Source organism: Oncorhynchus nerka, linkage group LG28 (genome assembly GCF_034236695.1).
Source record: "Oncorhynchus nerka isolate Pitt River linkage group LG28, Oner_Uvic_2.0, whole genome shotgun sequence".
In the NCBI taxonomy this organism is placed as follows: Eukaryota; Metazoa; Chordata; class Actinopteri; order Salmoniformes; family Salmonidae; genus Oncorhynchus; species Oncorhynchus nerka.
In genome coordinates, this window is record NC_088423.1 from 19,412,713 (window position 1) to 19,439,580 (window position 26,868).

The window sequence follows — 26,868 nt, forward strand, 5'->3', positions numbered from 1 at the left end:
AGCAACAGATCTAGCCTTCAGCTCAGAAATCCAGGCAACATTGGGGTATGTACGTACAGTCATTGTGTGGACGACGTCCTCCACGCACTTATTGATAAAGCCAGTGACTGATGTAGTGTACTACTCAATGCCCTCGGAGGAATCCCGGAACATATTCCAGTCTGTACTAGCAAAACAGTCCTGTAGCTTAGCATCTGCTTCATCTGACCACTATTTTTGTAGACAGAGTCACTGGTGTGTCCTGCTTTAATTTTGGCTTGTAAGCAGGAGGAGTTATGGTCAGCTTTGTACTTGTCTCTGTGTGTGGAGTAAAGGTGTGTGAAAACCTTGTGAAGACTTACAGAAAACCTCTGTCATTGCCAAAAAAGGGTATATAACAAAGTATTGAGATAAACTTTTGAAATTGACCAAATACTTATTTTCCAAATAAATTCATTAAAAAAATCGTACAATGTGATTTTCTGGATTTTTTTTCTTCTCATTTTGTCTGTTGAAGTGTACCTATGATGACAATTATAGGCCTCTCATCTTAAGTGGAAGAACTTGCACAATTGGTGGCTGACTAAATATGGTTTTGCCCCACTGTATGTCATGCAATAAAATGCTAATTAATTACTTAAATCATGTGATTTTCTGGATTTTTGTTTTCAATTCCATCTCTCACAGTTGAAGTGTACCTATGATAAAAATTACAGACCTGTACATGCTTTGTAAGTAGGAAAACCTGTAAAATCGGCAGTGTATCAAATACTTGTTCTCCCCACTGTACGTGCCTTCAGTTCATCAAATTTATTTTCCAGGAATTGAAAATTAGCTAGCAGAACGTAAGGCAAGGGCAGATTAGCCACTCATCGCCTGATCCTCACAAGGCATCCTGATCGCTTTCCGCGAATCCTACTTTTTTCCCCCCCAGCAAATCACAGGGATCTGGGCCTGGTCGGGAGTCTGTGGTATATCCCTCACATCCAATTTGAGGTGAGTAATCCCAGTTCTGATCTCCAGAAGCTCTTTTCGGTCATAAGAGACGGTAGCAGCAACATTATGTACAAAACAACTTACGAACGCAAAAAAAAAAAAAGCATGGTTGGTTAAGAGTCAATAGCAGAATATTTGGGTTATTAGCGTATGAATGACTTGCAAATAGACCATTGGACTTTCAAAGCCATTTATTTCAGATCCGGCAGTTCAGAGGATAGTTTGAAAAATGTAATCAACTGGGCCTTGTATGCTGCTCATGAACAATAACATTTGCATTCATTCTCTTAAAATACCCTATACTCTTCTTGTGCAAGGTTTAGCTTACTGTACTTTGTCTGTACCGTCTGCCTGTCTTGATGAGAATCTTAAGTTAATAAAATAGTCTTTAATTTCTGGCCTATTAGTATTTTACATTTAAGTATCACCTAAAACTAGAACCTTCTTTTGGGCATCACGGGAATGTAAATTTTTTACATTCTAATAACATTTTACTTGTCCAAAATCGTTCTTTGCATTAATGGCAGTGTTGTTTGCCTATCAATACAATAAGCATTTATCTGTGAAATTTGACATCGAACTCAAACACTGTTTCAACAATCAGCTGAATCACACATACACGGTTTTTCTATAATGTTTTGATGTTTCATACATTGCGAAAAGGACAGTCCAAACTATACAGGCTAAAAATGTAGGCCTCTAGAATTATTCAAATTATTTTAATGCAAGTGTCATGCCATGGCAGGATTTCAGAACAGTCCAATGTTATAGTGTTGTTTTTAACAAAATGGGAACAATGGGAGGGACAAAAATACTGATTTCAAATAGAAGGGACTACATTCTCTATCATGAAAAATAATTTTAAAATCGATGCCCTTGCCTTAAAGTTGAACCGCAGATCTTTAGTATATTAGCCTGTAGAGTCAACTCAAAATATGGTATTCTGTTCTTTTGAATATACAAAACAGATGTATCATGACTAAATGAAATGAAATAGGACAAATGGACTTACTCAACTGTTCAAACACAGGGGAAAAGGCAGACATTTTATTTAAACATTGGATTTCATTTTCAGAAGTTTTAGGCTGGTAGACCTACCCATGTATCGCTCCTCATTCAGAAAGCTTGCTCACAGATGTCAATACCAAAGCTGATAATTGCGACTTGATTTAATTGGAATGTGAATAATGATGGTGAGCGCCCAAGTATAGCCGAAGCCTTTAAATCATATGCTATGGTTATCGTGTGTCAAAGAAACTGAAAAGTTGTGATTTTTTTTTTTTATAGTTGTGATAGTAATTTTTCATTGAAAACGTACAAATGGCCTTTTGCAGCATGAAATGTTTTATAAATGTTTTCATAACTGATCAAACTTTGGTAGCCTATAGAGAGCTTTCAGTTGTGTTAAATCACCAAGCAACGAACCAGGCAACATGTTGGAAGACCAGAGTCAGTCTGGTCCAAATCGTCCACATGGCTGGCTGCGTTTTGCTACAGTACCACCGGAAACTTCGGGGAAATTGCCCATTATTTAGAAAAACTAAAAGGACCCAGAAAATGAAGGCAGCGGGAGAATCTATTCAAGTACATATATTTTGAAAATGATTTAAAACATTTTTTTTTAAAGAAACAATCTAGCCATTATTAGATAGCTAGCTTGCTTGCTACAGAAACGTTGCGTGCAGGCTAACTCAAATCAGCTGCTAACATAATGTTTGATAACTAACTTTACGTACTGTATAGCTAGCCAAGTGAATTAAATATCATCAACCTGCTAACTTCATATTAGCTAGTTATATTGATGTATTTATCGTTGTAACTTTAAAAAGCATTTGTAGCTAGCCAACTGACAGCTATGGAAGAAGATGAAAGGACTAGCTAGTGGGTCCAGCTGTCAGAGAAGGGAGTGTAGACTACTCTGGATAGGGTAGGTACCTTTGTAGAAGGACATTATGAAAAGATGATCTAGTTCCAGTCCCCAGCGAGAAAAACTGGGGACAGAGAGAACAAAATAATATTCAGTGCTGTCTAATTTGAGAATAATGCAGCCCGTGTGGGTTTGTCCTCGGGGGCTGTGAAACTCTGTCTGCAGATGAAGAGGTCCCAATGAATGTCCCAGGATAATAAGGGTACATCCTTGAATACCATGTCTTCAACCAGGATCTCAGCGATCACTGCCTCATTGCCTGTATCCGCTACGGAGCCGCGGTCAAACGACCACGCCTCATCACTATCAAACGCTCCCTAAAACACTTCTGTGAGCAGGCCTTTCTAATCGACCTGGCCCGGGTATCCTGGAAGGACATTGACCTCATCCCGTCAGTTGAGGATGCCTGGTCATTCTTTAAAAGTAACTTCCTCACCATTTTAGATAAGCATGCTCCGTTCAAAAAATGCAGAACTAAGAACAGATATAGCCCTTGGTTCACTCCAGACCTGACTGCCCTCGACCAGCACAAAAACATCCTGTGGCGGACTGCAATAGCATCGAATAGTCCCCGCGATATGCAACTGTTCAGGGAAGTCAGGAACCAATACACGCAGTCAGTCAGGAAAGCTAAGGCCAGCTTCTTCAGGCAGAAGTTTGCATCCTGTAGCTCCAACTCCAAAAAGTTCTGGGACACTGTGAAGTCCATGGAGAACAAGAGCACCTCCTCCTAGCTGCCCACTGCACTGAGGCTAGGTAACACGGTCACCACCGATAAATCCATGATTATCGAAAACTTCAACAACCATTTCTCAACCGCTGGCCATGCCTTCCGCCTGGCTACTCCAACCTCGGCCAACACCTCCGCCCCCCCCCGCAGCTACTCGCCCAAGCCTCTCCAGGTTCTCCTTTACCCAAATCCAGATAGCAGATGTTCTGAAAGAGCTGCAAAACCTGGACCCGTACAAATCAGCTGGGCTTGACAATCTGGACCCTCTATTTCTGAAACTATCCGCCGCCATTGTCGCAACCCCTATTACCAGCCTGTTCAACCTCTTTCATATCGTCTGAGATCCCCAAGGATTGGAAAGCTGCCGCAGTCATCCCCCTCTTCAAAGGGGGAGACACCCTGGACCCAAACTGTTACAGACCTGTATCCATCCTGCCCTGCCTATCTAAGGTCTTCGAAAGCCAAGTCAACAAACAGGTCACTGACCATCTCGAATCCCACCGTACCTTCTCCGCCGTGCAATCTGGTTTCCGAGCCGGTCACGGGTGCACCTCAGCCACGCTCAAGGTATTAAACGATATCATAACCGCCATCGATAAAAGACAGTACTGTGCAGCAGTCTTCATCGACCTTGCCAAGGCTTTCGACTCGGTCAATCACCATATTCTTATCGGCAGACTCAGTAGCCTTGGTTTTTCGGATGACTGCCTTGCCTGGTTCACCAATTACTTTGCAGACAGAGTTCAGTGTGTCAAATCGGAGGGCATGCTGTCCGGTCCTCTGGAAGTCTCTATGGGGGTGCCACAGGGTTCAATCCTCGGGCCGACTCTTTTTTCTGTATATATCAATGATGTTGTTCTTGCTGCGGGCGATTCCCTGATCCACCTCTACGCAGACGACACCATTCTATATACTTCCGGCCCGTCCTTGGACACTGTGCTATCTAACCTCCAAACGAGCTTCAATGCCATACAACACTCCTTCCGTGGTCTCCAACTGCTCTTAAACGCTAGTAAAACCAAATGCATGCTTTTCAACCGTTCGCTGCCTGCACCCGCACGCCTGACCAGCATCACCACCCTGGATGGTTCCGACCTTGAATATGTGGACATCTATAAGTACCTAGGTGTCTGGCTAGACTGTAAACTCTCCTTCCAGACTCATATCAAACATCTCCAATCCAAAATCAAATCAAGAGTCGGCTTTCTATTCCGCAACAAAGCCTCCTTCACTCACGCCGCCAAACTTACCCTAGTAAAACTGACTATCCTACCGATCCTCGACTTGGGCGATGTCATCTACAAAATTGCGTCCAACACTCTACTCAGCAAACTGGATGCAGTTTATCACAGTGCCATCCGTTTTGTCACTAAAGCACCTTATACCACCCACCACTGCGACTTGTATGCTCTAGTCGGCTGGCCCTCGCTACATATTCGTCGCCAGACCCACTGGCTCCAGGTCATCTACAAGTCCATGCTAGGTAAAGCTCCGCCTTATCTCAGTTCACTGGTCATGATGGCAACAACCATCCGTAGCACAGCACACGCTCCAGTAGGTGTATCTCACTGATCATCCCTAAAGCCAACACCTCATTTGGCCGCCTTTCGTTCCAGTTCTCTGCTGCCTGTGACTGGAATGAATTGCAAAAATCGCTGAAGTTGGAGACTTTTATCTCCCTCACCAACTTCAAACATCAGCTATCCGAGCAGCTAACCGATCGCTGCAGCTGTACATAGTCTATCGGTAAATAGCCCACCCATTTTTACCTACCTCATCCCCATACTGTTTTTATTTAATTTTCTGCTCTTTTGCACACCAATATCTCTACCTGTACATGACCATCTGATCATTGATCACTCGTGTTAATCTGCAAAATTGTAATTATTCGCCTACCTCATGCCTTTTGCACACAATGTATATAGACTCCCCTTTTTTTCCCTACTGTGTTATTGACTTGTTAATTGTTTACTCCCTGTGTTGTCTGTTCACACTGCTATGCTTTATCTTGGCCAGGTCGCAAATGGGAACTTGTTCTCAACTAGCCTACCTGGTTAAATAAAGGTTAAATAAAGGTGAAATAAAAAAAAATAGGTGTACCTATGTTAACTAAATTTGAAAACAAAGTTTAAAATGTAACAATGTATAAACGTATTAAAACTGGAGCAGGCCAACCCCACTGGTTGTGCAGGTTTCTGTTCCAGCCCAGCATTAACACACCTGATTTAATGTATCAAACCTAATTAGTTGATAATCAAGTGTGCTATTGCTGGGCTGGTACAGAAGTCTGCTCACCCAGTAGATCAGGGATCAGTGGACAGAGGTTAGCCACCTCTGCTATTGTTCACCTGACATTACGCTTTAGTAACAATAACCTACTTGTCACTAAGATGTCCAAACTTTACATATACGAGTTAATTTATTTGTACACTTTGTTTTTTTTTGTCAAGTATAATTTCAATGTAAGACTTTGCCGAGTTCTAGTTCATATAAGTTAATCAGTCGATTGAAATAAATTAGGCCCTAATCTATGGATTTCACATTACTGGGCATGGGCGCAGCCATGGGTGGGCATAGGCCCATGACCTTGGGAGCCAGGCCTGGGCTGGGGTGTTACACATGTTCTGCGGTTGTGAAGCCGATTGGACGTACTGCCAAATTCTCTAAAATGACATTAAACATTACAAATTGTGTGACAACAGCTCTGCTGGACATTCCTGCAGTCGGCATGCCAATTGCACGCTCCTTCAAAACTTGAGACATCTGTGGCATTGCATTTTGTCACAACTGTGGAAGTATGCTTGGGGGTCATTGTCCAATTGGAAGACCCGTTTGCGACCAAGCTTTAACTTCCTGACTGATGTCTTGAGATGTTGCTTCAATATATCCACATCATTTTCCTTCCTCATGACGCCATATATTTTGTGAAGTGCACCAGTCCCTCCTACAGCCAAGCACCCCCACAACATGATGCTGCCACCTCCGTGCTTCACGGTCGGGATGATGTTCTTTGGCTTGCAGGCCTCCCCCTTTTTCCTCCAAACATAACAATGGTCATTATGGCCAAACAGTTCTATTTTTGTTTCATCAGACCAGAGGAAAACTCTCCAAAAAGTACAATCTTTGTCCCCATGTGCAGTTGCAAACTGAAGTCTGGCTTTTTTTAATGGCGGTTTTGGAGCAGTGGCTTCTTCCTTGCCGAGTGGCCCATCAGGGTTGTGTCGATATAGGACTCGTTTTACTGTGGATATAGATACTTTGTACCCGTTTCCCCCAGCATCGTCACAAGGTCCTTTGCTGCTGTTCTGGGATTGATTTGCACCTTTCGCACAAAAGTACATTAATCTCTAGGAGACAGAACGCACCTCCTTCCTGAGCGGTATGACGGCTGCGTGGTCTCATGGTGTTTATACTTGCGTACTATTGTTTGTACAGATGAACATGGTACCTTCAGGCATTTGGAAATTCCTACAAGGATGAACCAGACTTGTGGGGGTCTACAATTTTTTTCTGAGGTCTTGGCTGATTTCTTTTGATTTTACCATGATGTCAAGAAAAGAGGCACTGAGTTTGAAGGTAGGCCTTGAAATACATCCACAGGAACAACTCCAATTGACTCATGAGGTCAATGAGCCTATTAGAAGCTTCTAAAGCCATGACATTATCTGTAATTTTCCAAGCTGTTTGAAGGCACAGTCAACTTAGTGTATGTAAACTTCTGACCCACTGGAATTGTGATAGTGAATTACAAGTGAAATAATCTGTCTGTAAACAATTGTTAGAAAAATTACTTGTGTCATGCAAAGTAGAGGTCCTCACCGCCTTGCCAAATCTATAGTTTGTTAACAAGAAATTTGTGGAGTGGTTGAAAAACAAGTTTTAATGACACCAACCTAACTATGTTAACTTCCGACTTCAACTGTGTGTATAAATATTTTTTTAAATACATTTGACATTGTCACTTAGCAGACACTTATGCAGAGCGACTTTCACTATTGTGTGTATACATTTTTGTACTAGTCCCCAGTGGGAATCTAACCCACAACCCCAGTGTTGCATACCCCATGCTCTACCAAAAGAGCCACATAGGACCAATATAATACAGAGGCAGCAGGCCAGATGCACAGTAATGTTTTCTATAGGTCACAGAGGAGAAAACAGCTTGGGGATGTGATGAAAGGAGGAGTACGTCCAAAATGGCAATCTATTCCCTATATAGAGCAATATTTTCAAAAGTAGTGCACTATATAGGGAATAGGATGCCATTTGGGACTGATGTGGAGAGGGTGATGAAAGGAGGAGGGTGAGGTGAAAGTGGTTTCCCCCCCAATTAAATTGTTTGTCAAAGCCTTCAAAGGGTTAGTCAGTTTGTCTCAAATCAATAGTCAGTGAGAAGGCTTGTCCCGACACCAGACATCCTGAATTCTCTCTCCTGCTCAGAAATATATGTACTTCTCCTTCAATGCCTGAAATGTAGTGAGTGCCTCTTCTCTGTCTGTTGTAACCTGTGAGAAAGCATCACAATGAATATCTTCTAATCAGGATAGAACATTCGGGCATTAGGATGGAGTACTAGGTATTAAAGAACGAGAAAATGTTTAAACTACAATGTATAATTTTTTTTACTCTCCTCTGATGCGTGCACACACAGCAAATAGCCTGCATCACTGCTTGGTATGGCAAGAGCACCGCCCTCAATCGTATGGCGCTACAGAGGGTTGAGCAGACAGCCCATTACATCACTGGGGCAAAGCTCCTTGCCAACCAGGACATCTATATCAGGCAGTGTGGAAGGAAGGCCCGGAAAATCGTTAAAGACGCCAACCACCCAAGCCAGACTATTTTCATTTCTTCCGCACGGCAAATCGGTACATCAAGTCTAGCACCAACAGGCTCCTGAACAACTTCTACCCCCAAGCAAGAAGACTGCTAAATAGCTACACATACAGAGTTAAACCATCTTTATTGACTTTTTTTTTAACACCGTCTCGATGCACACTCACTCCATCTAACTCACACATGCATTTATACTGACTACACACACTCACTCCATCTCCTAACTCACACATGCATTTATACTGACTACACACACACACACACTCGCAAGCTGCTGCTACTGTTTATATTACATCCTGTTGTTTAGTCGGGAAAGTATTCAGACCTTCAGTTTCCACATTGTTATGTTAGTCTTAATCTAAAATGTAAAAAATAATTTCTCCCTTCAATCTAGACACAATACCCGACAATAACAAAGCGAAAACAGGTTTAGACATTGGCAAATGTAATAAAATAAAAATCACTGAAATATCATATTTACATACAGTAGAATGAGTAGGTGTCCAAACCTTTGCTTGCTAACAAGAACATTGATAGTGCTGCTACAAGTTGGTTATCATTATATATATATATTTTTAAGTCTGTCACATCTGAATGTGGAATGTGTTGTTGGTTGATTGAAAAAAAAAAACTGAAATAACATGGAATAATGTAGTAGCCAAAACAGTGTTAAAACTATTTTAGATTCAAAGGAGTCACCCTTTGCCTTCTCAAACAGCTTCATGAAGTATGCTTTTCCAGGGTGACAGAGTTCCCACATATGCTGAGCACTTGTTGAATGGTTTTCCTTCATTCGGCGGCCCAACTCATCCCAATTGGGTTGAGGGATTGTGGAGGCCAAGTCATCTAATGCAGCACTCCATATCTCTCCTTGGTCAAAGAGCCCTTACACAGCCTGGAGGTGTGTTTTGGGTCATTGTCCTGTTGAAAAACAAAATGATAGTGGGACTAAGCACAAACCAGATGGGATGGCATATCACTGCAGAATGGTGTAGTAGACATGCTGGTTAAGTGTGCTTTGAATTCTAAATAAAATCACTGACAGTGTCACCAGTAAAGCACCCCCACCCCCATGCTTCACGTTGGGAACCACACATACGGAGATCAGCCGTTCCCCTACTGTGTCAAAATCTCAAATTTGGACTCCATTGGTCAAATGTCCATTGCTCCTATTTCTTGGCCCAAGAAAGAATCACTCTGCAGCAGAGGTAACTCAGGGTCTTCCTTTCCTATGGTGGTCCTCATGAGCCAGTTTCATTATAGCGCTTGAGGGTTTGAGGCTGCACTTGAAGAAACTGTCAAAGTTCTTTAAAATGTTCTGCATTTACTGACCTTCATATCTTAAAAAGTAATGATTGAATGTTGTTCTTCTTTACTGATTTGAAAATGTTCTTACCATAATATGGATTTGGTCTTTTACCAAATAGGGCCATCTTCTGTATACCACCCTTGTCACAACAACTGATTGGCTCAAACGCATTAAGGAATGAAATGTCTAATTAACTTAAAAAGGCACACCTGTTAATTGAAATGCATTCTAGGTGACAACCTCATGAAGCTGGTTGATAGAATGCCAAGAGTGTGCAAAGCTGTCTCCACTATTATTCTACAACGTAGAAAAAAAGTAAAAATTAAGAAAAACCTTGGAATGAGGTGTCCAAACTTGACTGTTACTATTGGCACACCTGTATTTGGGAGTTTCTCCCATTCTCTGCAGATCCTCTCAAGCGCTGTCAGATTGTCTCTCCAGAGATGTTCGATAGGGTTCAAGTCCAGGCTCTGGCTGGGCCACTCAGACTTGTCCAGAAGCCACTCCTGCATTGTCTTGGCTGTGTGCTTAGGGTTGTTGTCCTGTTGGAAGGTGAACATTCACCCCAGTCTGAGGTCCAGTGCGGTCTGAAGCACATTTTCATCAAGGATCTCTGTACTTTGCTCCGTTCATCTTTCCCTTGAGCCTGACTTGTCTCCCAATCGCTGAAAAACATCCCCACTGCATGCTGCCACCACGCTTCACCATAAGGATGGTACCAGGTTTCCTCCAGACGTAACGTCACGCTTGGCATTCAGGGCAAAGAGTTTAATCTTGGTTTCATCAGACCAGAGAATCTTGTTTCTCATGGTCAGAGTCCTTTAGTTGCCTTTTGGCAAACTCCAAGCAGCTGTTATGTGCCTTGTACTGAGTGGCTTCCGTCTGGCCACTACCATAACGGCCTGATTGGTCAAGTGCTGTAGAGATGGTTGTCCTTCTGGAAGGTTCTCCCATCTCCACAGAGGAACTCTGTCAGAGTCACCTCCCTGCCCAAGGCCCTCCTCCCCTGATTGCTCAGTTTGGACAGGCAGCCAACTCTAGGTAGTCTTGGTGGTGCCAAACCTACTCCATTTAAGAATGGGGTTCTTGGGGACCTTCAATGCTGCAGGCATTTTTTGGTACCCTTCCCTAGATCTGTGCCTCGACACAATCCTGTCTCAGAGCTCTATGGACAATTCCTTTGACCTTATGGCTTGGTTTTTGCTGACATGCACTGTCAACTGTGGGACCTTATATAGACTGGTGTGTGCCTTTCCAAATCATATCCAATCAATTGAAATGACCACAGGTGGATTCCAATCAAGTTGGAGAAACAACAATGATCAATGGAAACAGGATGCACTTATTTCCAGTCTCATTGCAAAGGGTCTGAATACTTATGCACATTCTAAAAAAAGTACACATTTAATATAAATATACAAAAATAAAAACCGTTCGTTTCATTATGGGGTGTAGATTGAGGGGGAAAATGTATTTATTCCTTTTCAGAATAAAGCTTTAACATAGTGGAAAAAAGGGGTCTGAATACTTTAACTGCACTGTATCACTCCAGTATCCCTGCAAATTGTAAATATGGTACTGAACCTGTATATTGTATGCTTACTTAATTGTGTTCAAATTTTAATACTAGAAAAAACAAATATGATGATTGCATTGTTGGTTTTGAGATTGAAATGCCTTTCTTGCACTCTACTTGTGTATGTAACATTGAAACAAACTACAAAGAGGGGTGAATGTTTATTCTCATATTATTTTCAACAAGAGTTGTTGCAAATGTCACTTTTTATAGTGCACTACTTTTGACCAGAGCACTTAGTGAATAGGGTGCCCTTTGGGAAGCAGCCATAGAGACGAAGGACTCAACAAGTTTAACCATGGACTTTGCGCCATTGACTACCATTTTAAAACTGGGTGGAGATTCCTACTGGTTGGAATAGATCAGCCAATGACCAGAGCATGCTCTTCTTCGAATTCGGTGCTACGCTTTGTAAATGGCTTTTAAAATTGTAATATATATCTGACACCTAGAGGCCAAAATAAATGACTAGATTTGGGTCAGAACTCCAGCACGTCAGGTAGCGGTAAATCACCAATATTAGCTCCTTTCAAACACAAAAGAAAATTGACATTAAAAATGTCTATAACCTGAATGGCGCTGCACATGCTGTCACATGCCATAATGGCACAGATACAAAGATGAGCCCTCTTTCCATCTCTGTGGACGCGAGCCAGGTATCTCATCGCAGAGTTCTAACAAAATTCAGCCCATCCAGGCCACGGGCCATTAGCTAGCATTAATAGGACTGGTGTGGTCCTTGAAATAAACCAACACTTGAGGATATTTGGTCATGGAGGATCAGTTTATATTCTCTCTGAAACAGGTCACCGCCGCTAGCCCACCACTGGTTTAGTCTGCCTTATGGAGGGGTTGTAGCGGTCACACACACACACATTTGTGCATGTATTTACACTGAACAAATGCAACAAGTGTTGGTCCCATGTTTAATGAGCTGAAATAAAAGATCCCAGGAATGTTCCAGACGCCCTTATAGCTTATTTCTCTCAAATTGTGCACACATTTGTTTACATCCCTGTTAGTGAGCATTTCTCATTTCCCAAGATAATCCATCCACCTGACAGGTGTGGTGGAACATTACAGGTGCATCTTGTGCTGGGGACAATAAAAGACAACTCAAATGTGCAGTTTTCACAACACCACAGATGTCGCAAGTTGAGGGAACGTGCAATTGGCATGCTGACTGCAGGAATGTCCATCAGAGCTGTTGCCAGAGAATTTAAATACATTTCTCTACCATAAGCCGCCTCCAATGTAATTTCAGAGAATTTGGCAGTACGTCCAACCAGCTAACAACCACAGACCACGTGTATGTGTCATGTGGGCAAGCAGTTTGCTGATGTCAACGTTGTGAACAGAATGCCCCACGGTAGCAGTGGGGTTACAAGCAGGCATAAGCAGCAGACAACGAACACAATTGCATTTAAACATCAATGGCAATTTTAATGCACAGAGATAAAGTGACAATATACTGAGACCCATTTTTTTTGGAGGGGGCCATCTATTTCCAGTCATGTGACATCCATAGATTAGGACCCAATTTATTTATTTTAATCCACTGATTCCCTTATATGAACCCGGTAAAATCTTTGAAAATGGTTGCATTTATATACACACTTTTGATCAGTGATTAAATATAATACACACACGAAGTTAACTGTGCCTTAAAACAGCTTGGAAAATTTCTAATTTACATAATTTGAGTCAATTGGAGATGTACCTGTGGATGTATTTCAAGGCCTACCTTCAAACGCAGTGCCCACTTGCTTGACATCATGGGAAAATCAAAAGAAAATCAGCCCAGACCTCAACAACAAAAAAATACCTCCACAAGACCTCAGAAAATAATTTAGATCTCCACCAGTCTGGTTCATCCTTGGCAGCAATTTCTAAACGCCTGAAGATACCACGTTCATCTGTACAAACAATAGTACACAGGGATAAACACCATGGGACGACTCTGTTGTCAAACAACTCACGTAGGAGATGCGGTCTGTCTCCTAGAGATGAACGTACTTTGGTGCGAAGTGTAAAATCAATCCCAGAACAGCAGCAAAGGACCTTGTGAAGATGCTGGAGGAAACCGGTACAAAAGTATCTATATCCACAGTAAAATGAGTTATAGCGATAACCTGATAGGCCACTTGGCAAGGAAGAAGCTTGTGCTCCAAAACCACCATAAAAAAGCCAGACTATGGTTTGCAACTGCACATGGGGACAAAGATTGTACTTTTTGGAGAAATGGTCACTGGTCTGATGAAACAAAAATAGAACTGTTTGGCCATAATGACCATTGTTATGTTTGGAGGAAAAAGGGGGAGGCCTGCAAGCCAAAGAACATCATCCCAAACGTGAAGCACGGAGGTGGCAGCATCATATTGTGGGGGTGCTTTGCAACAGGAGGGACTGGTGCACTTCACAAAATAGATGGCGTCATGAGGGAAGAAAATTGTGGATATATTGAAGCAACATCAAGAAATCAGTCATGAAGTTAAAGCTTGGTCGCAATTGGACAATGACCCCAAGCATACTTCCACAGTTGTGGCAAAATGGCTTAAGGACAACAAAGTCAAGGTATTGGAATGGCCATCAAAGCCCTGTCCTCAATCCTATAGAAATTTTGTTGGCAGAACTGAAAGTATGTGCGAGCAAGGAGGCCTACAAACCTGACTTAGTTACACCAGCTCTGTCAGGAGAAATGGGCCAAAATTCACCCAACTTATTGTGGGAAGCTTGTGGAAGGCTTCCCGAATCATTTGATCCATGTTTAAATTGTTTAAGGCAATGCAACCAAATACTGAGTGTATGTAAACTTCTGACCCACTGGGTATGTGATGAAAGAAATAAAAGCTTAAATAAAATCACTATTAGTCTGACATTTTGCATTCTTAAAATAAAGTGGTGATCCTAACACTGACCTAAGACAGGGAATTTTTACTAGGATTATAATGTCAGGAATTGTGAAAAACTGAGTTTAAATGTATCTGGCTAAGGTTTATGTAAACTTCAACTGTATATATATATATATAATTTTTAATTATTTTGTGAGTGTGTGTGTGTATATGCATGTTTCCATGAGAGCAAGATAGACAGGCTTCTTCTCCGTCTGTAGTCTCCAGGGAGGATTGAGATTTGAAGCAGTCTGAATACAAAGCCTTTGAGACCTCTCGTTCCCTCATCTCAGAGGTTGCTACCAGCATCCTGCTGATGGGGATTCATAATGCGCTGAGCGCGTGTCATATATATATATATAAATAAAATCAATTGCAGCTCTCCTGCTGGGGCAACCAGTGTGAACTTTAAAACACACAGGGAGTGCTTTGCACCACTCAGGTCTCCTAACAGCACTGCTATACGCATGTGAGGATGTGATCTCTAGCCAATCGCGCATCCTAAATGCCACCCTATTCCCTACATAGTGCACTACCTTGGACCAGAGTCCTAGTCCAAAGTAATGAACTATAAAAGGGACTAGGGTTCCATTTGGGACACAATTATAAAGCTTCAAAGAGGGAGGGGGATTCAAAGAAAACAGCTGTGAAAGAAATAGCTGTGAGGGAGAGCATGCTCTCAACTGCTCTCTGAACATGCTGTACGTGTGCAATTGAGACACCCACATCGTAATTATAAAACACCAGAACGCCCACATGTATAGAAATGTGGGTATATTTGTTCCACCCATAATCAGTTCAGTGGTGTTTCGTTGGTGGTTCTAGTGCCAGCTGCTGGCAGAGACTGGCAATAACAGGGGGATATTACTATTAAAGGAGAAGGACATTGAATTGACAGCATCATGCTTAAAATACAGAGGAGATATAAGGAATAATAACCAATGTGATTACTGACTGATGTTAACCAATTTCACTGAATGCCACAATCTAGAAATATTTTAAAATACCTTTTATACCACTAAAACCTGGGCCGCTAAACTAGTGGTTAGAGCATTGGGCCAGTAACCGAAAGATTGCTAGATTGAATCCCCGAGCTGACAAGGTAAAAATCTGTTCCTAGGCCATCATTGTAAATAAGAATGTTGTTATCAGACTTGCCTAGTTAAATTAAAATAAGTAGAATTCATGTAGGTGTTTTGATCAAATCTGACAGCCTCCTAAACTCAACTGAATATCTCAGTTGAGAGCTTTGCCTTTCGGGGGAGAATAGTGTGATTTAATATACATCAATTAATCATTGCAAGGCTGAGAAACATGGCAGTTGAGGTGTGCTGTCTTGTCTGGTGTCAATGATGGATGTGGGTCTATGACCTTCGACCTCTATGTCCTGCTCCCTGACTCAGTATGACCCGAATGGGTTTCTGTAGACGCCTTGAGTACTGTACTACAATACATATAGATACAGCACTCTAAAACAGACTGACTGGGGTTAGGGCTGTAGTGTGTGAGATTTAGTGGTCTATCTACACACTCAGCCAAGCATGAGTGCATCCACTGAAGTGGCACGATGGATAGCACATGCAGCCTGACACGCACGCTTGCATGCACACAGACATGCAACGCGCCGCCAGACACACAGCCGTTCACTCCTTCCCTGCCTGACACACCAGGATGGATCCGTTGGGGGTTTCCAACACTCACGATTCCCTCGTTAGAAAGAGGAGAGAGGGAGGGATAGAAACAGAGATTGAAGGAGGGGGAATAGAAAGAGCAATAGACATAAAGAGGGAGGGACAGAGGGAGGAATGAATACAAATAGGGGATTCAAGTGTGTTTACAGAGCCAAATGTATCACACATACACAGAGCCAGGAGCCATAATGTTTAGCTTGTACTCAGAGACGAGAGGAGGCAGGAAGAACCTTTGTTCTTTTCTTCACAGTAAGCAGATGGAACTGCACCACACCAGCAGGTGAGTGTGTGTCTGTTTACGTGTTTCTGTGTGTGTACACAGGGGGCGGTGTGTGTGACAGACGAAAGGAGAGGCACCTCCACTGATCTCCTGTGTCGTGTGCAATGATCCTCAACCCTGCCTGATCCCCCACTGCAGAGTCAGCCCGGTCACCATAGGGCTCTGGTCAGAAGTAGTGCACTGTCAGGACTAGGGTACCATTTGGGACGCAGTGTCTCTCCTCCCAACCATCCATCCATCTAGAATGCTAATAAGAGCCAGCTACTAAAACACACCGACACACAGTCCCTTGCATAATTCATACAGCAGCAGCGGGTCACTCTGCATAATGAGCAGTTTACTCTGGTTCTGGATGCCATTGTGACACCGCTAATCTGCATTTAGCACAGAGGAGAAAATAAAACAGAACGAGGGATGAGCGGAGAGCTTATGAACTTAATTGCTGTGAGCAAACAACCTCTGAAAATAGTCATGCCGTCAGCGCTAAGATGAGAAAGTAATCCATTAATGGACAGACTGAGGCGACATAAAATGAATGTGTGAACAGGTCCAGTTTAGACAGGAAGCTGTTGAATGTTTCCCTGTGGGCCCTTCCCTGTGAGATTACAAGGTTTCATTCAGTCATCTAACAGACTAATTGAATGTTCTAGCCTAATTAACAGTGCCTATGCATTTTAGTCATTATAGTGAATGTGACTCCACAAAGCCCATTTAACATAAGAGAAAATAGCATATACTTTTCAAGGTTATTGTAATCTTTTGCAGATGTGTTTTATAATGTTGTCATGTTAAATCAAGCTAAAGAAAATATATATTAAAAAAACGTGTCACCTGCAGGAGAAAGAGGACAGCCAAGATATTCTGTTTATCCTGCATGGTACTGTAATGTGACCATGAGGTTCCATTTCCAACCACATGGTGGCAGTGTCATACAGATAACGTAACCAAAAAAACTATTGATACATTTCCTTATGCATGTAGTTACATTTAAAAATGTGTTTACTCAGATGATATTAAACGTGCATGAATAGGCTACTAAATGTAACCAACGCTGTTCAATTCATTATATCAAGTAAAACAAAATTCAAGATGCAACTTAAGTACATACTGCCCCATTTTCAAAGCAAAATCTGACTTCATGATCACCAGCTTAAAAAGAGGACAATGTTTAAGATGACAAGATAACTACTGAAACACCCAGCACATCCTGTGCAAGTCTCACCAACCATCACCATGCCCTCTCAAAAATCACTTCTGAAACAGACTGTCTGGAGGTATGCTTAGTACCGTTGAGTGAGCAGCATTCTTTGCAGCATCATTTGAAACCACATGCAATCATATGAACAGGCAATGAGCCTGAGGAGCAGTGGGAACCATTAGAAGAGAAGACGTCCATATATGGAAGACAGACTAATGTGAACAGGCCCTGGATGCGTCCGAAATGGCACCCTATAGTGGGCCCTAGTCAAAAATAGTGCACTAGGTCAGGGACTAGGGTGCCATATCCTGAGTCTGGTGGTTAGTCAGTGAATGATGGATTATCTGTACCTTATTCATACACTACATTTACTCTGAGGGAGTTTCCACCCCCTTTCTTCAACTGCAAATCCTGTATTAGTCCAAGGAAATAACGAAGTAGGCCATTGTGATCGTACAAGACTGGAGGACAAGGCAGTCAGGGATCTTTTGTTGCAACATTGATATACCTTTGATGATTAAAACAGCTATAGCGTTGAGAGGTCAATGTAGCTGGATCATGTTTGGATTAATGAGCATTTTCACCTGCTGTCCTGACTGAACAGTATCAGAGCGTGTATTCATAAAGCGTCTCAGAGTAGAAACTCAAATATGGAATCAGTTGACTTGGACAGGGAGGATCTATTTGAATACAGTTATCAGACTAGTAGTGGTGAACCATTGGCCAGAAATGACAGAGAGAGGAGAGTTGATGGCATAGAAACACAATTACTAGAACAGATATTGCACTGTACTATTGCGGAAGTCTGAAGGGATATACCTGTTCTAGTAATTTTATTTCTATGGCCAGATATGACCAGAAGGGGAGTGATGACGGCACACACAGTACCAGAGATGGTTAATCTAGAATGTTAACAGGATTATCTAGATAATTGAATTTAGACAAGACTGGAGTTGAGACCGCCTCGAGAGATATTTGTATCCCTAAAAAAAAATGGAAATAGACTAACAGCACTAACCAGTTTGGGTTTGTGAATTTGGAAGTGGCACACATGGGTAAGCTTTGATAAAAGGGCTTGTTTGCCATATACTGCTAATCACCAAGCTCCAAGGTTAAGGTCCAGTTAGACAACTTGGCAGGATGTCAGACTTGTTTGGGTTGCTACAATCAGTGCAGACAAAGGGCTACCAAAAGTAGACCTAAATCTAGGCTAGTCACCACAAGCAAAGTGTGGCAGTACAGTAAACTCTACAACCAAACATGAACTTCATTGGTTCATAATACCAACTGTCCAATGACCTGCAGTACAACATGTTGGGCACTGTGTTTAAGGAAAAGCATGACCTGGATTTTAACCTTTATTTAAAAGGATTTATCAAACTGTCCCCTTACTTTTTACTGTATGCCAAATAGCCCAGCACCATCCTCAGACAACTGCTTTCTATTGGTGTAATTCTCATTTCTGGAAAGGCTTAAAATGGAACAAGCAAGGAGTTCGGCAGAGCCAAGTACAAGCTAGCGAGATCCTATTGGCATGTTCTATCATGCATTTGCATATTTCCGTTAGGGAACACCTACTCTGAAGTGCACGTGTGCAATAACTCAATTCGCACACCTAAACTTTTGAAAACGTTGGCAAAGGGTAAAGTCAATAAAAACATAACTAAAATCTGTTCGGAGCTAAGTTTTGGGAACAGAAAACTGTATTGAGATCAAATGTTTTTAATTTAAAAAAATAATAATAATAATAATAATTTTTTTTAAAAATCGATGAGAATTTGCAAAATGCTGGCCAAATCAATCTAGTTCCAAAATCAAATAAAATTTTATTTGTCACATACACATGGTTAGCAGATGTTAGTGCGAGTGTAGCGAAATGCTTGTGCTTCTAGTTCCGACAATGCAGTAATAACCAACAAGTAATCTAGCTAACAATTCCAAAACTACTACCTTATAGACACAAGTGTAAGGGGATAAAGAATATGTACATAAAGATATATGAATGAGTGATGGTACAGAGCGGCATAGGCAAGATACAGTAGATGGTGTTGAGTGCAGTATATACATATGAGATGAGTATGTAAACAAAGTGGCATAGTTAAAGTGGCTAGTGATACATGTATTACATAAGGACGCAGTAGATGATATAGAGTACAGTATATAGGTATACATATTAGATCCATCTTCTCCCACTGGGTTTCTGTGGAAACGCCAAGCGGATGCTTCACATTTATACATCCGGTGAAATATCTATCTGTGGGGGGCCAGGACAGAGTTAAGGAAACCCTGACTTTACTGATATCGATCATTACAATAAGCAGCCTATATTAAAGAAGTATGAAGTTTGAAATTACATTTTTGTTTGCTAATATGGGTGATTGTTAACAGGACAATTGATGGCTACAACCATCAAACTAGATCTAGAGTCGGCTTCCTATTTCGCAACAAAGCCTCCTTCAATCATGCTGCCAAACATACCCTCATAAAACTGACTATCCCACTGATCCGCGACGATGCCATTTACAAAATAGCACCCAACACTCCTCAGCAAACTGGATGTAGTCTATCACAGTGCTGTCCGTTTTATCACCAAATCCCCATATACTACCCACCACTGTGACCTGTATGCTCTCATTGACCTGGTTCCTTAATACATAGCCGTCGCCAAACCCACTGGCTCCAGGTCATCTAAAAGTCGTTGCTAGGTAAAGCCCCACCTTATCACAGCTCACCATAGCAACACGCACCCGTAGCACACGCTCCAGCAGGTATATTGGACTGGTCATCCCCAAAGCCAACACATTCTTTGGCCGCCTTCCCTTCCAGTTCTCTGCTTCCCTTCCAGTTCTCAATGACGGGAACGAATTGCAAAAAAAATAAGTCAGATGTCCCTCTAACTTTAAGCATCAGCTGTCAGAGCAGCTTACCAATCACTGCACACAGCCAATCTGTAAATAGCACACCCAACTACCTCATCCCCATATTATTACTAACCCTCTTGCACATCACTCCAGTATCAATGCTAAATTGTAATTATTACACCTCTATTGCCTACATTTGCACACACTGTACATGGATGTTTCTATTGTGTTATTGACTGCATGTTTGTTTATCCCAGGTGTAACACTTTTTTGTTGCACTGCTTTGCTTTACCTTGAACAGTTCGCAGTTGTAAATGAGAACTTGTTCTCAACTGGCCTACATGTTTAAATAAAATCAAACCTAGTATTAGTACTGTGTTGCGATAATGATAAATAAGTTTAAAACATTTATGTGCATCAATATGGACTTTGGTCCATATCCAGCTCTAGTTTCCACAAGTAAATGAGTAGACCGTATGGCAGTTGAGTAAGCTGTAGTGTAGGCAATAACCAAACAGGCACTGAAACTGAGGGATACTTCCCACTACTTAGCTTATTAATATCAAGTAAATGTATATTATGAAGCATTTTATATCAGCAGTTGTCAAAGTGCTTTCCAGATACCCAGCCTAAAATCAAAAAGAGCAAGCAATGAAGAGGCAGAAGCACAGTGGCTAGGAAAAACTCCTTAGAAGGTAGGAACCTAGGAAGAAATCTAGAGAGGAACCAGGTGACGAGGGGTTATACACTATAGTCTACAAAAATAAGGTTCACTAAATTGGTTTGCTCTATACTGAACTATTCCAACAGAGCCGGTCCTGGTGATGTGGAAACGGCGACAAAGAATGTAGCCATTGTTGTTGAGGACAGAACAGAACTGCATAGTATCTGTGATGCCAAAGATAACACTATTCTCTTTGTGTCTGATGTTCTGCCTGCTGGGGAGACAATTACACTGCTGATAAGGCTGCTTTACAGTAGAAGCACCACACCTGGACTACTGGTCAGTGATCTGACATGCAATAGCACGAATAGTAGATCTCTAAAGGGTCCATCTAAAACAATACAAGCTTCAAACCGGTTTCACTTGGTAAACATTCACTTCATTATTCCCCGGCACGCTTTTAGCCACATCTCCTTGTTTTCTTATGACGCAGAGAAAAAAAGTCCCCATCCAAAGCAATAGCCTAAAACTTTCCATAATGCAAAGTTTTAGCATGAAGCTAAACATTTTTTATTTTTCTTAAACGTATTACAGTACTACTGTGGATTATTGGTTTCCCCCTTTAGAGATCTCTAGGGAGTACCCTGCCCTCCGCAGCAAGCACTTCACATGGTACATGGAAAAAGAGGAAATTAAAGGAATTCAGTGGCCAAATTTTTTACACAAGCTTTTTGGCTATAGGTACCCTATGTATCTATACAAAAGTATGTGGACATCCCTTCAAATTTGTGGATTCGGCTATTTCTGCCACACCCGTTGCTAACCGGTGTATAAAATCGAGCACAGGGGTATGCAATCTCCATAGACAAACAATGCAGTAGAATGGCATTACTGAAGAGTGGCCTCATTCAGTGACTTTCAACGTACAGTAACACCATCATAGGATGCCACCTTTCCAACAAGTCAGTACGTCAAATTTCTGCCCTGGTCAACTGTAAGTGCTGTTATTGTGAAGTGGAAACGTCTTTGAGCAACAAGCCGCGAAGTGGTAGGCCACACAAGCGTACAAAACGGGACCGCCGAGTGCTGAAATGCGTAAAAATCGTCTGTCCTTAGTTGCAACTCACTACCAAGTGCCTATGGAAACAACGTCAGCACAAGAACAGTTAGTCGGGAGCTTCATGAAATGAGTTTCCATGGCCGAGCAGCCGCACACAAGCCTCAGATTCCCATGCGCTATACCAGCCGTCGGCTGGAGTGGTATAAAACTTGTCGCCATTGTACTCTGGAGCAGCGGAAACGCCTTCTCTTCACTATCTGGCAGTCCGACAGCCGAATCTGGGTTTGGTGGATGTCAGGAGAATGCTACCTGCCCCAATGAATAGTGACAATTGTAAAGATTGGTGGAGGAGGAATAATGATCTGGGGCTGTTTTTCATGGTTCAAGCTAGGCCCCTTAGTTCCAGTGAAAAGAAGTCAACGCTACAGCATACAATGGCATTCTAGACAAATCTGTGCTTCCAACTTTGTGGTAACAGTTTTGGGAAGGCTCTTTCCTGTTTCGGCATGACAATGCCCTCGTGCACAAAGTCCATAAAGAAATAATTTGCCGAAATCGGTGTGGAAGAACTTGACTGGCCTGCACAGAGCCCTTACCTCAACCCCATCGAACATCTTTGGGATGAATTGGAATGCCGACTGCAAGCCAGGCCTAATCATTCAACCCCACTAATGCTCTTGTAGCTGAATGGAAGCATGTACCTGCAGCAATGTCCCAACATCTAGTGGAACACATTCCCAGAGGAATGGAGGCTTGGGCCCCCTCCAACTCCATATTAAAGCCCATGATTTTGGAAGGAGACATTCGACGATCAGGTGTCCACATACTTTTGTCCATACAACTTAGTGTAGGTAGCATAGCTGTATCAAAAACAGACCACAGGCTTGTCATCTGAACTGCTGCAAGAGGAGTGTATTCACTATGAACCAAACAGATAAAACAGGGAGGGACAAATTCTCGTTTTCGTTGCAAAACATTGTGCTATGGTGTGCACCAATGAATACGACCCAGGCAATGCAGCCTCTGAAGACCCTCCCACTCACCACACCCCATTTAGAATCCTATGGAGTGCTGACTTCAGAATGGAAAGACTACATATCAGACCATCCCTAAAATCCAGCTCTACTTTGGGTGTCAACAGAAGACATCCGAGGCTCATATATCCTCCTAAGACTATGGTATTTTAAGTGCTGCCTAACCCCAAGGCTGAGAGGTTATATTGTTGGTGAATTTGCACCTTGTATAATGTAGGGTGGAGAAGGGTTATTTTTGAGGGTGTGTAACTATCAGCTCCTCCAGCAGAATCTATATTTAGACTACACAGATGTTCACAGAGAAAATCATCCCTCCACAGTCAAATGTCAAAGTAACAACTGCTGTGAAGTGCATGCAATTCAATAGTGCACAGCCTACATTTCAACAATATTACATTATTCAAGTCATCTAATTCCTTACCGAAATCCATGAGCCATATATTTCTAATAGTCTACCATTTGGCAGCTTGAATGGTGAACTGTAGCAGAATAATGGAGTCAGTGTCGGGGTGCATTCTTGTGCCTAACGGCCGCATCATGGTGGAAGTTGCATGGGTGTGCCATGGCCATGCTTAGGGACCTCCAGATCAAGTGCAGTTGCCCCGTTACGAAAGGCAGATTTATAGACACCCAGGATATGTCCCGAATTGCACCCTATTCCGTATATAGTGCACTACTTTTGACCAGGCCTATAAAGTCGCATACTAAATAAGGAACAGAGTGACATTTGGGACACACCACCAGTCAGCTATTTTGAGTGCTGCTTATTATGCCAGGATGCTTCTGGAGAAGTATGAATAAACGCTAGTTGACTAAATTTGAGTGTAAAAAGTCCATTTTGAAGTGTGTGTGTTGAATTAAGTTGCTGTTTTAGCGGCCCGTTACTCACATGGCTTTGTGCTTGTCCTCCGCCAGTATCTGGTCATTGGGCTTCAGTCCATACCTATTGAGACGGAAGCAATACTAAAATAACAGTAGAATTTGATAGGATGCATGGTTAGCTTAGACTAAATGGTTATGTTCAAAACTCACTTGTCAAGGAAGTCCTTGTCCACAACAGCTGAGATGTCCAGCAGGGGGTTGCCCATCCCAAATAGAGCATTTTCACTGTGGAGAGAAAAGAGAGAGAAGCATGACTCAGACACTCCAGTCGGCCTCATCCCCACATCTGGTGTGACAAAGAGTAAATAAAAGTAGTGAAAGTGCTGAAATCCCAGAGTCTTCAGACAATGTTGCCTAAAATGGTGGAACGGCAAATTGCTTAATCGAAACCATGAACATGTTCAGTTCCCCAAAGGTTGTGACCAGACAAAGATCTAGGGCCTGCCAAGTGAGGCAGTGTGACACCTGTCCCTGTGTTTCTGTGGTGGCTCTGTTACCAGTGGAGCGCATTTGAGGAAGTCCTGTGCTCCTCAGAGTGAAAGGGGTTAAGACAAGTCAAGTCTGTCATCTGATCTGTTCCCTGTGAGCAACACGTGGGACACATGAGGAATCCTGTACTGAAGAGAGAACACAGGATCTAAGCAGAGGCGAACATATGCATGTCTCACTCTATCAAACTAAACCATATCCTCTGAACTGTCAGTCTTAAAAAGAGAACAATGGAAGAGTGCTGATCTAGGGTCAGTTCAGCCTTTTAGATAATGAATAAGATTACATGGACAGGGAGGACCTAATCCTAGATCAGCACTTCTACTCAGACAGAATATGAATGCATGGTGCAACTGTGTTGGTTATGAAGAATCACACTAAACCCCTATGAGTGTTTCAGCACACTACGGAGAGCCTAAAGTGTTTATTCCACTGACAGCATCATATTTTAGGCACATGCAGCAATAACATAGGTGACACATGAGCTCCACATGTGCCTAACTAACAGCTGAAGGCCTATATAGCAACGTCACCACATGCATGCATGCACAAACAGCAAACCTGAAAAATGAAGGCCAGTGCACATTCCCATAATGCATTTAAACTCCATATGGTAATGGGTCTATATAGACAGTAACTGAGGGTACATTTATTTTAATCACACACTTTGAAAGATAGTCATCTTTGACAAGGTTTCATAGCTTTGACAGGTTATGGTCACATTCTACTCTTATGACAAGATAACTGACCCTCAAATCCTGCAGTTTCTTCCAAGTCATTCCCTAACAAGAAGTCCATAGGATATAGCCGATCACTATGTTTCAGATATTCCCTTTTTATCTAACCATGATCACTGGAATAACAGGAGAAACATGACACATAATATAGACAAATGACTATTTCCTTCCCAGCAATATAACAGTCTTACCTTGCAGTAGTCATTTTGTCAGTTTAGGTTGATTATAGCTTTAGTCTAACAAACTGGTGAAGCTACCACTCAATTCCAACCAGCAATAGCAGCGTGATAATTTCTCAGCAATTTCGACTAAAACTGGAACCTCCTCGAATACGGTTTCCAAAACGGATTGGCTTGAATTGCACTGGGCGGTGCGATATATTTTTTCTAGGTATGTGGTTGGCTGCACACGTCACCTATTTTCAGTCCTTAGCACGTTTGCATAGCTAGTTAAATAAATAAACATTAGCGTTGCCTAACGTGATACTTTGTTGCACATACTGATTAATAGCCGATGTTCAACGTATCCATTTTGCATCATGCATGGAAAATGCAGCTGTGGTTAGGGATACAAAGCTTGGACCGTCATGGCCACCATATAAGCATTATAGTGCTCTCTGATGCAATAATTTAAGCACAGCAGCAGAATGACAACTTGTGTAATCTCGTTTCATAAGAGCGCGTGTCAGAACAAGATATTATGCTAATCAATGTATTAACATGCGCCAATATTGTTGCACGTGGAAATTCATAGCATTCTTGCTAGCTACCTGAACCAGTATCGCACAGATCGATACTCCTTCACTAGATTACCCATCTCCGTGCTAGTTTACGAAGCATCACTACAAAGCCATAATTTATCAGCATTTTATACACACCTGAGCATTGAGTTTCTAAATACCGTTAAATAGTTACACACTTACACAAGTGCTTTAGCTGTCACTCTGCCTTTCTCCATGTTGGCTTCTACAGCCGCACTAATCTCTGCAGTCACAACAACCGTTTTATTGGACAAAAATCTATCACATGCTGGCTTGAGATATTGCCTGAATTAAAACATTTGTGACTCGCTATTCCAGAGTGAGACAGCTTTGATTTCGATTTATAATCAATAGAAAAATGTAGGTAACTTTAGCTAATACTGAGATCACCTGCACCAACCTGGTCTCAGAGCATTTCGTATGATTTTGTACGTATATCATAGGGACCTATTAATACATAAAAATATAACCTCAACATGTAAAGCTTATTTATCTCACATATGTTTACATCCCTGTTAGTAAGAATTTTCCCTTTGCCAAGGTAATACAGGTGTGACATATTAGGCACACCTGTTAATTGAAATGTATTCCAGGTGACTACCTTTCTTACTTCCTGCGCCGACAGAGATGGCCGTCTCGCTTCGCGTTCCTAGGAAACTATGCAGTTTTTTTTTTTTTTTACGTGTTATTTCTTACATTAGTACCCCAGGTCATCTTAGGTTTCATTACATGCAGTCGTGAAGAACTACTGAATATAGGATCAGCGTCAACTCACCATCAGTACGACCAAGAATATGATTTTCGCGACACGGATCCTGTGTTCTGCCTTTCAACCAGGACAACGGAATGGATCCCATGCGCCGACCCAAAAAAAACGACTCCGAAAAAGAAGGAAACGAGGCGGTCTTCTGGTCAGACTCCGGAGACGGGCACATCGTGCACCACTCCCTAGCATTCTTCTCGCCAAT

General features: G+C 42.1%; 1 protein-coding gene across 5 annotated transcripts in view; it reads right to left on the reverse strand.

Annotated features, from left to right (window-relative positions):
- Positions 1-26,164, reverse strand: part of LOC115112962 (adenosine kinase-like) — a 330,614-nt gene extending 304,450 nt beyond the window's left edge. The window contains exons 1-4 of one of the 5 annotated variants that reach the window (XM_029640072.2): positions 26,063-26,164; positions 24,412-24,531; positions 24,065-24,139; positions 23,922-23,975 (exon numbers count right to left, since the gene is read on the reverse strand). In XM_029640072.2, the coding sequence (XP_029495932.1) occupies positions 23,922-23,975; positions 24,065-24,139; positions 24,412-24,531; positions 26,063-26,097 (284 nt within the window). In that variant the 5' untranslated portion in view covers positions 26,098-26,164. Of the gene's footprint in view, positions 1-23,921; positions 23,976-24,064; positions 24,140-24,411; positions 24,532-25,331; positions 25,596-26,062 lie in introns of those variants that run through there. The other 4 variants (XM_029640074.2, XM_029640073.2, XM_029640075.2 and 1 more) reach the window with 4 other exon arrangements.
- Positions 26,165-26,868: the final 704 nt, after the last annotated feature.